At 59.3% G+C, this 14887-nt stretch overlaps 1 protein-coding gene across 1 annotated transcript in view; it reads left to right on the top strand.

Annotated features, from left to right (window-relative positions):
- Positions 1-2273: 2273 nt before the first annotated feature.
- The window catches only part of Cpne5 (copine 5), a 49012-nt gene continuing 36398 nt past the window's right edge, over positions 2274-14887 (top strand). Inside the window, exons 1-3 of the mRNA XM_033766417.1 lie at positions 2274-2318; positions 2735-2781; positions 14267-14370. Of these exons, the coding sequence (XP_033622308.1) occupies positions 2297-2318; positions 2735-2781; positions 14267-14370 (173 nt within the window). The 5' untranslated portion in view covers positions 2274-2296. The remainder of the gene's footprint in view (positions 2319-2734; positions 2782-14266; positions 14371-14887) is intronic.

The raw sequence follows: 14887 nt of genomic DNA, 5'->3' as shown, positions 1-14887 counted from the left end.
AGGAGAGGCTTGGGTGGGCTTAGGGAGCAGCGAGGGGTGAATGAGGCCTCCCTGTGCCACAGTTGACCTCTGTTGGCCTGTACTGACTTCCTGTACTCCAGGCCCTGAATTGCCATCTAGTGTGTGCCTGGCACCGCTGTACCCTCTTTGCCTATGTGAACCCCGTTAACCCAGGAAAAACCCTGGGGATCCTGAGGTGCAGGGGATGAAGCTTGGCTGAGGTCACGCAGCTGGAGAGGAAGGGGCTGCTGTGGGACCAGCAGTCAGGCTCCAAATCTGCTCTCGGGGTCCACCCCCCAGAAGTTGGGGGTGGCCAGGGTGGGTCTGGGGAAGGAGAGAAACCGGATTTCTTCCGGATGTCTCTGGAAAGCTGAAAGAACGCATCTGTGTGTGCAAACCCATAGGCCACCTGCCCAGAGTCAGGGGTGCACGGCCCCCACAAGGTCCCTGGCCCGGGAGAAGGCAAGGGCAGAGGGCGCCGTCTCCTCCTGTGCTGCTGTCTGTGTGGCCACCCGGCCCCTGCCCCGCGTGTGGAGGCGGCTTTGTGGGCTTGTGGGCTGTGCAGGGACGACCCGGGAGGTGTGCGGGTCACGCGGCTCAGCGTCCCCAGCCCCACCCCACCTCTCACCCGCGGGGGCCCTAATCCTGTCCTCCTGTGCTTCCTGCCTTTGCTGGGACCCGGGTGATCCCTGAGCTCCAGCGCCTCTGAATTGCTCTTCGCTCCTTTGGGGGAGCCAGGAGCAGAGGGGCCTGGCTCTGCTTTCCTGGCCTTGATTCGGGAACAAAAGAAGCCAAGCTCCAGGCTGTTGAGCAGACAGCTGAAGGGTTTTATGCTCTTTTGGTGGAAAAAATACTTTCCTGTTAGGAAAAAAAAAAAAAATGTCTCTGAGCTCTCCTAAACAGAAATCGCAGGGGAAGCGCTGGCGGTCTGGACTCTCCCTCCGTTCTGAGGCATTTTGTCTTTTGCTGGAATCAGGCAGACGCGCCCCTGCCCTGAGCTGCACAGCCAGGATCAGCCAGGCCCAGTGGGGTGTCCGCCCGCCCTCCCCAGCCGCCCCTGTGTCACTTCCCCAAGCTCCTGTGGGCTGGAGGTGTCTGGCATGGTTCCCAAGGACAGCTGCTGGGTTCCCATAGGCCGCCCCTCTCTTGGGGACATCGCTGTAGCTGGGGTTACCCACATCTGGTCCTGCCCTGGCATCAGAGTTCACCATTTGTTGGCACCGGGCTCTGCTGAGTCCATCCATCCGTCTGTCTGTCTGTCTGTCTGTCTGTCTTTGGCTTGCACCCAGGTTGGGGCCGGTGGTGGGGCTGACTCTTGGGTCAGATTGCCCTACAGTCTCACTGCTGAGGGTGACCGGTGACAGCGATGGTGACTCAGGGCCTTTCTGTCTCTGCCCTTGCTGTGGGATATGGCCACTTCCTGCCTCTTCCTGGGCCTCAGCCTCCCCTCTCCTGGGCAGAGGTGAGAGATGGTCGCCAGGAACTCCACCAGCTCTTTCCTTGGGAGTTGGCTGTGAGGCAGCAGCTGCACCAGGGCTGACTGACGGTTTCTCTTCCCTGGGAAAGGACCTGTGGGGGACGTGGGGTGGGCAGGACCTGGCATCTGGAGGAGGCAGAGCTGTGGAGAGGGAGGTGGAGTGGCCTGCGGGCCGGACAGCCTGAGGGTTGGAGGAGGCCGGGAGCTGTGTCTCTGAGGAACTCGCGTTTGTGTGTGTGTGGCAGGCGGCAGCACCACTGAGCTATATCCCCTCCCCAAGTTGTGTGTTTGTGTCTGCAGTGCCTTCCCGTGGGACCCTTGGGGCCTGGGTTAGCATCTGCCCAGGGGTACCCAGCGCATCCCCTGGGGGTACGGTGCATTACTTCCCCAGAACAGATGGAAGTGTGGAGTAAACTGAGGCCCTGAGAGCTTGAGCGGCGGGGTGGGTGGTTTTGCGTGAGCGATTTGACTGACTGACTGACGACTGAGGCAGAAACGTGATAAGAGACTTTCTAGAAAGGGCTTGGCCAGTGAGAGGCCTGGGGTCCCGGTGCCACCTGAGGGGACTATGGCGCCATAGTGAGGGTGGCACAGGGCGGGCACCGAGCAGCTGCAGACAGGGGACCTGGAGCAGCTCCCAGGCCTGGCGGTTGAGAAGCTTAATAAAAGTTTGCCCAGAAGCTGCCTTCCCTTCCTGTGTTGCCTGAGGCCGGGCCGGAGGCAGCTTCCGGGCAGGGACCGGCCTGCCCCTAGGGCCCCTGCCCTCAGCCCACTGATTCCTCCTCTTTCCTGTCTTTCAGGAACCTCTTGGACAAAGACATGTTTTCCAAGTCTGACCCACGTAAGTCCTGTTGCGATGGGGGTAACCGTGACAGCAGCAGCCTCATGACCAACAGGGGCAGCACTCAGTATGCGCCTGGCTCTGTCCCCGCACGTCAGGGCTGCTGAATGCTCCAGAAGAGAGCTCGGGGGTTTCCCTGTCGCCCCACTCCTTGGGATGCCCCAGAACGGCAGGCCGGGAAGGGCGGAGGTGTCTGGGACCCAAAGGCTTCTGTCCTAGGGAACCAGAACACTCCTGAGCCTGAGTGGCTGTGGTCTGGCAGGGCAGGCGCTGCTTTGGGGGTGCAGGGGTCTAGCCTTGACCGCGGAGACCTTGCCAGCTCTAAAGGTGGCCGGCACTCTGCTGCGCAGCCTCCCCACCGGGGTCTTGCCTTCCTCTGAGCCCTCACGGTGACCTGTCTTTCTTTTCCTCTGCAGTGTGCGTCATGTACACTCAAGGGATGGAGAACAAACAGTGGCGGGAGGTAGGTTCGCCCCTTTCCCTTCCCCTGGATGCCATCGGGTCCCCCAGATGGGCTGGAGAGACCCCGCCAGGAGTGTCCCACGGAGGCAGCAGGGGAGGCGGAGGGCAGGCAGGAGACCCCAGTCTGAGGGTCTGAGGGTCTGAGGGGAGACAGGCATCCAGGCCCATGGTGACCCGCTTGGTGGCCTGGGCTCAGAAACACAGCTGGGCTCCTGTGGGAGGGAGCTGAGGGGACGGGGCGGGGGGAGGCCCTGGGAGTCCCTGTGGCTTCCCTCTCTGTTGGGAGGTTGGGCCGCTTGCTGGGCCTCACGCTAGCGTTGGTGTCCTGTGGCCCTCACAGCCCCCTGAGGGCTGGAAGCTGAACTTGCTGCTCCTGGTGATCCGAAGAGGCTCACGCTTGGGACAGGAGGTGCCTGGACTGAAGCTGTGGCTCTTGGCCTCGGCAGCCCCGCCCTGGGCCCTGTCCACCATGCCGCAGGCGCCAGTTGGAGACTCGGCTGGGACGTCACCAGCCCTGCTCTGTCCCGCACCAGACTTGGCTGGAGAAAATGGCCGAAAGGGGTGAATTGGGGCTGGGAAATATTCCAGAGGGTCTGGGCTGAAGTGACGTTTTATCTTCTCCGCAGCGCTAAGCCCGCTGAAGCATAAAGCAGATTGCTAGGAAACGTTTAGCCTACTTCAGTGAGCTAATTACTGTCGAGGCCTTTGGCCGAGCTTCCCAGGAACCAGCAATGTGCTAATGCTCGTGCATCAGGAAGGGCGTCAGTCAGGAGGGGCGGTGGACGTCGTGACTCTGTCACTGACTCGCTGCCTGCGGTTCTGTGCGTCCACTGCTTTGGGGGTGCGGGGGTCTAGTCCTGACCAGCTGACACACGCACCCCCTGGAGGAGCAGGGGACACAGGCGGCCTTTGTGCAGCCGGGTGCTGGGGAAAAGAGGGAGACCGGTGGAGAGAAGAGAGTCGCTGAGAGCCAGAGCCGGGGAGACCCATGTGCGCGGGTCCTGAGAGGAATCGCAGAGAGTGGAGTCTGAGGGAACCGGACTCGGCCAGGATGCCGTGCCCGGCTAAATTGTTCTGACAGGCTTCGGGGTTTCTCCAGTGGCATCTGAATCCCAGCAGAAGCTCTCTGGCTCGGGAAGCAGTAAGTGGGAAGGCACTGTGAGTGTCTCTGCCTCAGCCTCCTGGGCCAACGAGGGAGGGCTGGCCTCGGGCATGGAGTCGATCGCGGGGGTGCAGGGCTGCCAGTGTGCACTGGGAGGGTGTCGGGGAGGTGCACCAGCGACCGTGGCGGCATTCATGGAGGGAGGCCTAAGGAGAGGCCACCCACACCGTGTGTAGTCAGGGGAAGGGACGAGAGAGTTAGTCAGCCTCCCGGTCACCAGCAGAACACCAGAGACTCTGAGTGCAGAGAGGAAAGGCTTGTTTTGGCTGTGGTGTTGGAGGTCCTGGCCCATGGTCAGATGGCCCCATAGCTTCGGGCTTGAAATACTCACAATGGGAGCCAAGAGAAAGATGAGACTGGTGTCCACTGTTCCCTCCAGGGTCACCTCCAGGGACCTAGAGACTCTCCCTGGGCCCCACCGCCTCAGCACCCTGAGGACCGAGCCTTTAGCTCATGCACCTGCAGGGGACATTTATGGTGTGAATGACAGCAGCAGGGTCTAAGGAAACCAGGAGGCTGGTGACTCTCGGGGTGGCAGTTGTGGGGGCTGTGACTGGCGCAGGCTGGGGATTATGTGGGGTGATTTCCAGGACCCTCAGGGGGATGCTGGAGAGGGGAGGCCGGGCATGGGGCACAGAGACGCCCGATGCAGACTTCGGGCACCTGAGCCTGGCTGCGTGCAGGGCTGCGGCTGGGAGACACAGGCAGGGGGCACCGAGGGGTCTCGGCTGCCTGTGTCGAGGGGTAGCCAGGGCTCCTGGAGATCCTGGCGGCTGGCCCCTTTCCCAAGAGGCGCAGCCACTCTGACCCGTAGACAGCAGCCACTTCCTGCCTTTCACTGACAATCCTTGCCCTTGGGGGTCAAGTCGCCTCTCAGGGCCAGGCGAGTGGTGGCTGCTCTTGCAGCCCTGGCTGCCAGGTTTGAGCTGATTTTAACCATTCGGGTCAGTTTGATGCCTTCCGAGAAATCCCCATCTTCCCAGCACCTAAATCTGTCACTACGTTTTATGAAAATTGACTCAAGATGTAATTTTAGCCCAGGAAATCTAGCATTATTTGCATCGAGCCCCGTCAGGGCCTTCTGCGTGTCCTGGGAAGGCAGTGTGGCCCTGAGGGAAGCGTCCCATCTGCGCTGTCTCTCACCGCAGAGAGAGATACCCAGGAGCCCTCCGTCCCCTCTAGAGAAGTGGGGGTGGCTGTCGCCGCCCCTCCCTCACCAGGTGCCTGCCGAGGACCCCTTGGGAAGGTGGGGATGGGAATCCTGAGATCTTAGGGTGTGGCAGCGATCACCTCACCGCACCCCAGTGCCTGTGTCCTCAGCCGGCACACTCACCAATTCCTGGCCCGAGTGTTTTTGAGCAGCCCAGCTGCAGTCTGACATTTTCCCACCAGGTGGGAAGAGGACTCATCTCCAGATGTTCAGAATGATTTCCCGAGGGCAGCTTGGTGGGGCCACTGTTTCCCTGAGCTCAGGGAGTGCGTGTTAGACAGTCTCAGTCCATTCTCACTGCTGTAACAAAAAGCCCCGTCCCTGGAACTTCATCTTACGGTTCTGGAGGCTGGGAAGGCTGAGACCAAGGCTGTGGCAGAGTTGTCCTGTGAAGCCAGTTCTTCATAGACCGTGGTGAGGGTTCCCTCCTGCTGTGTCCTTGTGGGGTGCAGGGGATAGTGGGGCTCTTTATGTCATAATTTCCTGTCCCTTTTCCAACCTGGGCATTCTGCCCTGAGCATGGGCCCCGTACCTCCTGCCCCTCCAGTCCAGGGAAAGCCTCAGGTGGGGTCCCAGGGCCTCACCAGGTGTGAATGGGACCATCCTGCTCCTCCCCTCTGGGCTGTGCACTTGATGCTTTGTCGCTGATGATTGGACACTCCTGACTGACAGCAAGAGTCCACCGACCTTTGTGAGTCGAGGGACCCCCGTGTCTCTGGTGCACAACCTCCTGTCCAGACAGGACCCTCCCAGCTCAGACTCCGGGATGAGCCTTTGGAGCTGAGAGTGTTTTCACCCTCACCCTCACTGTGTCATCTGTGGGATCACCTTCAGTTACTGTTTGTGAAGAGCCCGCCCGGTTGGAACTGTACCTCGGTACCTCAGTTTCCGCTTCCTGGCCTGGGTCAGCTGCATTTGTGGTCCACACGTGTGACAAGGTTGTGAGTGGGGTACGTGTGTCCCTTCACTAGGGACCTTTCCACAGTTGACCCTTGGGGTAGGCACTTCAGCCCCCTGGGTTCTGCATAACTTTGTTGTAATCTGTTCTCTTTTCCATCTGATCCTAGCACATCATGAATGTCAGTCAGATGCTCTTGGTGTCCTGGGCTCCCATCTCAGTCTTTTTTTTTTTTGGTACCGGGGATCTAACTCAGGACCTTGTGCTTGCGAGGCAGGCAGCAGAACCACTGAGCTAAGTTTCCGGCCCCTATCTCAGTCCTGATAAGTAAAGTGTTTATCTTCCTCAGGTCTCAGTTTACTTATCTGTAAAATGAAGTTAGGTGTTCTTCTTAGGAGTTAGTAACTAAGGCCATGCATTTGAAAACACCTGGAAATACCAACCGCCATATGCAATTGTCACAGCAAGAATGGCCACCCTTGGAGACCCTGTCAACCAACCCAACCCTGGTGACATAAGTGGAGTCCTCGGTGCATATGTCTGGGGGTAGAGTGTTCAAGGTGGAAGGTAGAGCAAGTGCAAAGGCCCTGAGGTAGGAGTAAGCTTGCTGCATTTGAAGAACAGAAAGCCAGTATAGTTTGAGCAGTGGAAATGATGGAGTTTGTGGGGGACATGGTTCCTGAGGTGAACAGGGGCAGGTCCTCTGGAGGGTGGCAGCGGATTCCAGGTATGCACCACCACTCCTGGCTCAGCACTAGGGCTTTAGAACTCGCTTTGGAGCAGCGAGTCACTGTCACAGATGGCCCTTCAGGCCCTGTTTTTGTCACTTCCCTTAACCCCACTGAGTCTCTGGTGGTTTTGTTGTTGTTTATTTATTTTTTTAATCAATACAATGGGATCCTGATGCCCGCTCCCTGTGGTGGGGCAGCTGACAGACTGGCCCGATGCCTGCCCTGCTGAGCTTGATACCTGCAAATATCGTCATCGCACAGAGCCATCACCCGAGGCTGAGGAGAGGCTCCTCCCATGCACGGTGGCTACATAGTCTCCGGAGGCCCCCTCACCATAGAAAAGGGAAATGCGACCCACTGGGGCCCTGGCTCCACCCAACAGCTCAGAAAGGGCAGAGCCAGGTGCAGGTGTGCTCTTCTGAGCCCTTGTCCCCACCCAGGCCACCAGCTCTCAAAGTGGGCCTTTTTGGTTTGTTTTGTTTCTTTGAGACAGGGTCTCAGTATATATTCCAAGCCAGCCTCCAACTTTCGGTGATCCTCCTGCCTCAACCTCCTGAGTGCTGGGATCACAGACGTGCAGCAGCAAACCCGGCTCCGAGTAGCTGTGAGCCTGTGTGGTCCCGCCTCCCCTGCCCCTTCACCCGGAGATGTCTGTAGCGCCTTAGACAGGATCCCAAGATTTCATCTGAAGGAAGGAGTTTGCTTTTCTAGTAGGCCAAGGTCCCTTGGCGGCTGGGACGGCTGTTTACGCTCAGGGGTTAGCATCTAGGTATGCGCTGTGTCGCGAACGTGGGCTCTGAATCGAGTCCAAAGCCGTTGGTCCCCTGCCCAGCGGGCTCTCAGGTGAGTACTTCCGCTTGCAAGCCCGCTGTGAGGATGAAATGAGCTACTTCCTGTAAGGTGCCTGGCACGAAGAAAGCTCCTCACGGCCCCTCCAAGAAGCCCTGCGCCAGAAACCGAGGCTTTCCCGGGGAGAGGGAGCACTGGCGGGCAGGTGCCAGGCTGTGAGGGGCTGAGGGCTGCCTGGGGGCGGGGCTTCAGGGGCGGGGCTTAGGCGGCCCCTCCCTTCTCCCCGGCCCCTGGCCTGGGGTGGGCGTGGCCAGGGCTTTGCCCGCCTCTAGGTCGCCAAGCTCCTTGGCCAGGAGTTGGGACCAATACACAGTGTGTGGAAGCTTCTTGGCAGGGAGTCTTTCGTCAGAGCCGGGCAGCATTTCCCAGGGCCCTGCTGGTCTGTCTAGGCGGAGGGAGCCTGCCCTGCGCCGCCTCCTTCGGAGGGGACATCTCCTCCCTCCCTGGGTCCCCCAGCTCCCGGCCTCAGCGGTGACCGCCGAGACACACCAAGTGCGCGAGTCCAGGCACTGGGAGGCAGGAGCCCTGGGCCCTGTCGGCCTGGCTCCCTCGGTGTACAGAGTGCCCGTGGGCACCTTTCGTGGGCTCCTGTGAGACCTTCGCACACTCAAGATGGTGGTGGCTGGGCCTCCTCCAGGACGCGGGGCAGGAAGCACATCCCTTGCCCCTGTCCAAGTAGAGGCGCTCCCTGGCCTCTCCTTTTAACCCCAGTGAGTGTGATTCCCGAAGGCCTGGGCAGGGCTCTGCCGTGAGGCAATTAGAATCCCCCTTACACAGTGTTACACAGCCGTGTGAGGTTGGAGGAGCCGGGCTTTCCCGGGGCTCCGCAGCTGGGGGGTCCTCAGGACTACTCAGCATGCAGGGAGCCACCCACGGCTGCCACGGCAGGGGCTGCACCAACACCACAGGACACGGCCCTCTCCCCGCCGGGGGCTCCATCCCTTCTCTGTAAAGCGGGGGGGCCTCGGCTGTGGGGTCATGGGTGGGGGAGTAAATGAGGTCTCGCCTGCGGAGGCCTTGTGAAGATGAGCAGTCACGATGCAAGAGGAGGAGGATCTCTGGAGGGAGGGACCCGAGTGAGGGGGCGCAGACAGGCTGTTGCTGCTGGAGAAGCGGGGTGCTGCTCAGCCCCCCATCCCACTGCAGCTGGATCCCTGGGCCGGTGGAGCTCCCCACCCAGGTCTGTGGGTCTAGGTCAGCCTGTGGTTTTGCAGACCGGACTGGCAGAGGTCCTTCCCCCACCCCATGCCTGCTGCAGGCAAGGGAGTGGGTGCTGGAGAGGGCGGAGGTAGGGCCGGGCTTAGAGAGTGGAGGAGGAGGTGCCTCCCGGTTTCACAGTGTAGCCTCTTGATTGGTGACTGGTGCTTCGAACCCGTTCCTTCTCCTCGCTGGCTGTGTGACCTTGGGCAGATGCCTCGGTGTATCTGAGCCTTGCTCGGTTTACCTGCCTGTGAGACCCGGATGGTAGTAGTTCCACCCCTGGGGTTATGAAGATTAAGTGAATTCACACCCTCTGTGCCTGTGCGCAGTAGGGCTCTGTGAGGGTTGTCAGCACCGAGGGCGCCGTCCTTTCCTTTCATCCAGGCCCAGCAGGACGGGGTGATCTCTCTGCTCCACTCTGGCAATGGGAAGCTGCCCACCGAGGAGCTACCTGCGCGCCTCAGGCAGGAGTAAAGGTCAGGACCCTGGCCAGGCCTCCTGGGCTCTGCTTGTGGGAACCCAGGGCCATCCCTGCAGTCGCTCCGCCAGCCTCACCCTGTGCACAGAAGCTCTTTGGAGAGAAACTGCTTGGGGCTGAGACTTCGGGGGACCCAGCACAGGGGGGCCTGTTGAGATGGAGGACAGAGCTCTCAGGCGTGGAGAGTGAGGAGGGAAGAGCAGGGGCTGAGCAGACTTCCCAGGGACAAGGCTGAGTTCAAGGACGGGAGACACCCACTTCTGGGTGGCCCAGTGTGAAGGCCCTGGGTGCTGTCCACATTACCGCCCACCAAGTGGAAAAGAAAAACAGAGCAATGAACCAGAGTGTGGTCCACTAATGTATCGAGGTTGTTTAGTCCCAGGCTCTCTGCTAAGTGTATTGTACGGATGGGATCGTTTAACCTTTCCACAACCCGATAGTACAAAGTACGGATACTTTGCTATTGCCACTCCTAGAAGAGGAAACGGAGGCACAGAGAGGTGAAGGCATTTAGCCAAGGTCACAGAAGCAGTGAGAGCAGAGTCAGGATTTGAACCCAGGGGAGCCCGGCCCAGAGACCCCGGGAGCTGCCTTAGAAGCTAAGACGCGATTCTCAGAGCTCTCTGAAGATTGCTGCTCTGAAAAGCTACTCAGAGCCCTACTCTCCCCGGAATATTTGAGCACGCGCCTGCATTCAGCCTCGGGGTGTCACAACCTCCGCCGAAGCCCAGAAGAGGGGCCTCGCACCCCCACGCACATCTGGCCCCAGTCCTCCCCCACCTCTTCCAGATGCCCCAAGTGTAGATGGCTGGGGACGTCCCCACTGTCCCCACCCACCGAGACCCTCAGAGACAGGCCCTGGGGCACAGCAGCGCTCTGACCCTGCACCCCAGAGGGCTGTCATGGAAAGTGGGAGTCACACTTTCCTGGTGACGTAAATGTCACACACGCAGAATGGGGCGGGGCAGGCGAGGCACTGTTCTTGGTTTGCAGTCAGGCGAGTTGGGAATTGTCTGTGTGTGGATGTTTGTGAGAAAGAAAATGTGTCAGTCGGAGTCCCACCGGAGAGAGGATTCTGCTCAGATGTTTAACTGGGAGACTTTAAGGCAGGGATTTCTTTGCAGGGCAGAGTGAGACTAGGGAAGTCCACCTCCACCGGGAGGGACTGTGCCGCTCCCAGGGACTCGTGCAGCTGGAAGCTGTTCTGAGCCTGAGCCGCAGGGGCGCTGGAGTAGTCTGCGGGTGGAGGTGTGGGGTCCCCGCAGGACTGTCTGGGAGACTTTAAGGCAGGGATTTCTTTGCAGGGCAGAGTGAGACTAGGGAAGTCCACCTCCACCGGGAGGGACTGTGCCGCTCCCAGGGACTCGTGCAGCTGGGCCGGCGTGGAGCAGCAGAGGTGGGGTGGGCGGGTGCCGGCCCACAACCCCGCTGGGGTCAGGAAGCTGATGCCTCCCAGAAGCTGTGCCTCCGGGCCTCGAGGGGGGATTGAGCCAGGGGACCTTGCCCGCCCTGCCCGGCCGGGTTTCCCATCCCAGCCCTGCTGTCCCGCTGCCCACCTGGCCCTGTAAATGCCAACTCAGGTTGAGCAGTGTCCCTGGTTGCTACTTAATTCAGTCCCCAGTGAAGTCTCCAGCCTGCCTCCCCTCTGAGGGGCTCCCTGGAGCTGATGATGTGTAATTAATGCTGCTTAATTGATATTCCTGGGGCTTAGTCACAGAGGTTTCAGGGCCCGCGGGAGCGTCTTCTGTGGCGTGTCAGCTTTTCCTCTGGGTTTTGTTGCCAGGGAGAAGCTGCCAGCCCTTCAGAGGGGAAGTGGCCTCGTTGCGAGGCTTCCTTTCCTTTGGTGTCCCCCACAGCAGGTTGTCCCAGCCCTCAGGTTGGGGGGTCCCCTTCACCCTGCATCAGCTCTGCACTCAGAATTCCTGGGATCTCCTGCTGTTTGGTGTCTGCCCGCCTGGACCTGGGAGGGAGGGACAGGCGCTTCCGGGAGCCCAGCAGTTACAAGGCAGCTCCGGTGCTGACCCTTCACCTCACCAAGTCCCTTCCGGCCCGAAACTAATTCTATGGAGAGCGCAGTGTGGTAGCTAAAGTGATTTTTTTCCCCGTAGCATCCGTTCATATGCATTGCTGCCGTCATTCATAGGTGCCTAAGTAAGGCTTGACAGGCACCTCGCAGCTTCTGAGATTTAAAATCCACATTCGAGCATCTTTCCTCTTTGTTATTAGCACAGTAATGAAGGCCGGAAAGCATCTCTGAAGTCCTGGCTGCGGTCTTTGCAGTTGTTGATGTGCGTGTGTTAATTACCGCTGCCGTCTCTGCCCAGCCTGGCTCACTGGGCAGGAGACGCAGGGGGGCGGGGCGCTCGTTTCCAGGGGAACCCCGTCTTCTTCCCAGGCAGATGGGACCCCAGAGAATTCCCCTTCTCGGCATGCTGGTGAGGCAGACCTCGTCTTTGGTTCTCACGTTTGATGACACCCTGCAGTCGGACGAAGTCAGAACAGACTGGGCTTTGGGGTGCTCAGCTGGGCGACCTTGGGCCAGTTCTTTACCCTTGCTGACTCTCTGCCTCCTCACTTGTGAAATGGGCATCACCCTCAGGATCTGCGGGTGAATTGAGTGAGATAACTTAGCGATTCATCTGATCTGTGGAGCAGTCGGTAGGGGCTCAGTAAATGTTTGTTTTCTTCCTTCCTCCTGCTGTATTCTCATTCACTGGTTCTAAAGTCCATCCGCTCATTAAAACCACCTAGGGAATGTTAAAGAAGTGTAGCTGTTCGGGCCTTACCTACTAAGTTTTGGGTTTAATTGGTCTGGGGTAGGGTGTGAGCATAAATAGTCTTTTTGTTTTTTTCTCATTATATAGCCCAGGCTGGCCTTGACCATGCAATGACCCTCCTGCCTCAGCCTCCCAAGTGCTGGGATTACAGGCGTGCTCCACCACGCCCAGCAAGCATAAGTATTTTTTTAAAGTCCCTGTATTTCTTAAAAAGGCAAACTCTGATTCTCATACAAACCTAAAATGAACTCATGACAAGAATTATTTAACTTGTTAACTAAAAAGGAGACCAGTAAGATTTTATAACCAGTTGAAATAAATTCAACAATACACACCTACAGGCAGTTGGGAATTCAGAAATAAACTAACTCATAGATTTGTCGACACCCACAGGGTAATAACCCATCGCGCTCCACTGTACAGAGCGCCCTTGTATCTCTGTGAGCAAGAATCACCCCACATTTTCCAGAGTTGAGGGGTAGCTCGGAGATAATGAAAGCTGCAGACCACCATGGAACCAGGCGTTGCGCGGTGTGTTAGGAAGGACCCTGGTGTGTTTGTTGCTCACTTTCCGTCGTTGGGACCAGATTCCCGAGGAGGAGAGCTTAGAGGAGGAAAGGTTTGTCCTAGCTCATGGTTTCGGAGGTCCCAGTCCACGGCTGCTGGCTCCACTGCCTCAGGCCTGCGGGGAGGGAGAGACAACATGGCGGAGGGGCGGCAGAGGGAAGCTCTGCCCTCAAGGTCGCCAGGAAGCAGAGAGGAAGGGAAGGAGAGAAGGGCGAGGGAGAAGATGCAGTCCCCAAGGTCACGTCCATGTCCTCCTCCACGTATGCCCATCTCCTGAGCTTCCATTCCCTCCCGACGATGCCATCAGATGGTGAGGGCAGAGCCCAGGATGCAGCTCTAAGAGCACACTTCAGCTCTAAAGCACGGCACTCAGTTTCTACTTTTTTTTTTTTTCTTTGTAACGGGGATTGAACTTGGGTCCTAATGCTTTTGAGGCAGGTGGCGGAACAGCTGAGCCAAATCCCCGACCAGATTCTACTTTTCTCCTGTCCAGTTCATCATCTTCACACTTTCCTCAGAATGAAGAGGTCCTGCCTGGTACCACTGGGTGCCGCTCTGTGGGCTCCTTAGCCATCTGTGGCTACTTGTTTCTGCGCTGTCCCCCTATGGGGAGGACGCTTCAGATGCTGGGGCCTTGTTCTGTTTGTCTGTGTAGCTCAATACCGAGCATACTGCCTGGTTTAAAAACAGTTGTAGAAGAACTGCACCGATGCCTGACTTGGTGGCGCACACCTGCAATCCCAGCACTCGGGAGGCTGAGGCAGGAGGATGGCTGTGAGTTTAATGCCAGCCTGAGCTACACGGTGAGACCCTATCTCAAAAAAAAAAAAAAAAAGGAAAAGGAAAAGGATTGCACTGGAGTGAGTGGTAGCTCTAGAAGGAAGCAGGATAAGTGTTCTCCATCTGCTGAGGGGGACAGGGCCTCAGAGCTTGTGATGCAGTTCATCCTTCCCTCATCAACCTTAATTCTTCAGTGCTCCGTGAGCACCGGCCACGCGCCAGCACAGCAGCACTTCTGTGAAACGCAGAGTCCTGGGCCTCGCCCCGGGTCTACAAAAGAGGAGCTGTGGAGTGAGCCCCACTCTGTGTTTCCGCAAGCCCTCTAGGTGACTCAGGTCCAGGGCTGGAGGTGGCTTGCCTAGAATCGTTCGGGGAGCTTCGTGGGACTCAGGTATTGAGTAACTGTGCGCCCAGCTCCTCTGCAAGACCCAGGGACGTCCAGCGTCAGTTTTGGTCATGCACGGCCGAGGGGCAGAGGGCCCAGAACAGCGGGGTCAGTGTCCAGTGCGGCCTTGCTGGCCTCGGGGCCGGCAGGCCCTCAGTCATCTCGGGTGAGATCAGCGGGATGGCGCTGGCTCCCCGGGTCCTCAGAGGTGCTGCAGCGTGGCCTCCGGAGAAGGGGGCGCTGTGACTGTCCGAGAGGGGAGGCCCTGAAGGGCACGGGCTGGGCGAAGGCGGGGAAGGGCGGCACGGGGGTGGGAAGAGCGAGTGGGCGTGAGGGGTCGCGCTGCGTGTGCGGTGGCCTCTGTGGAGGGGAGGACTCGCACCTGGGACCCGGGACCTGGGGACAGGGACCCTGGCCCGACCCACACCACCAGCTGCCTTCTCTTGCAGTTTGGGCGCACCGAGGTCATCGACAACACGCTGAACCCCGACTTCGTGCGCAAGTTCATCGTGGACTACTTCTTCGAGGAGAAGCAGAACCTCCGCTTCGACCTGTGAGTGGGAGGCGGGGAGTGGTGGGCAGAGGTGGCGGCTGACTGAAGTCCTGGGCGAAGGGGCTGGAGGGCAGCGGTGAGCGGGGTTGGGCAAGCGCCCCCACCGAAGCCTGGCTCTGTCCCAGACACCCCAAGTCCCCTGTGCCCGAAGGGCACCGCTGGCCTCTCCCTCCGTCACAGGGTGTCTGGCAGGGTCCCCGCCGTCTCCCCCTCCCCAAGGGGCCGTGCACCCAGGAGGGAGGGGGACAGCTGCTGATTCTGGGGGTGTCAGGCGATAGGAAGTGGAGAGGAGGGGTGGAGCGGGGAGGAAGGGGTCTGTGGCCGAGGAGCCGAGGGAAGTGCAGCAGAACCAGTGACTTGGGGCTGGGAGAACCGAGGCCCCGTGAACGCAGCCCACGCAGAGATGGCGGTGTGACACTGCCAGGTAGTGCTCTAGAGGAGCCTGCGGGCGGCCTAGAAGGTGCTGGGGTGCGGAGAGGGCCGAGGGCGTGTGGGTGCGGCAGGGGGTGCGGCCCAG

Source organism: Fukomys damarensis, unplaced genomic scaffold, assembly GCF_012274545.1.
Source record: "Fukomys damarensis isolate Sample0158 unplaced genomic scaffold, DMR_v1.0_HiC HiC_scaffold_20, whole genome shotgun sequence".
In the NCBI taxonomy this organism is placed as follows: domain Eukaryota; kingdom Metazoa; phylum Chordata; class Mammalia; order Rodentia; family Bathyergidae; genus Fukomys; species Fukomys damarensis.
The sequence above is the reverse complement of the archived record's forward strand: the minus strand, read 5'-3'. Positions and strand labels throughout refer to the sequence as shown.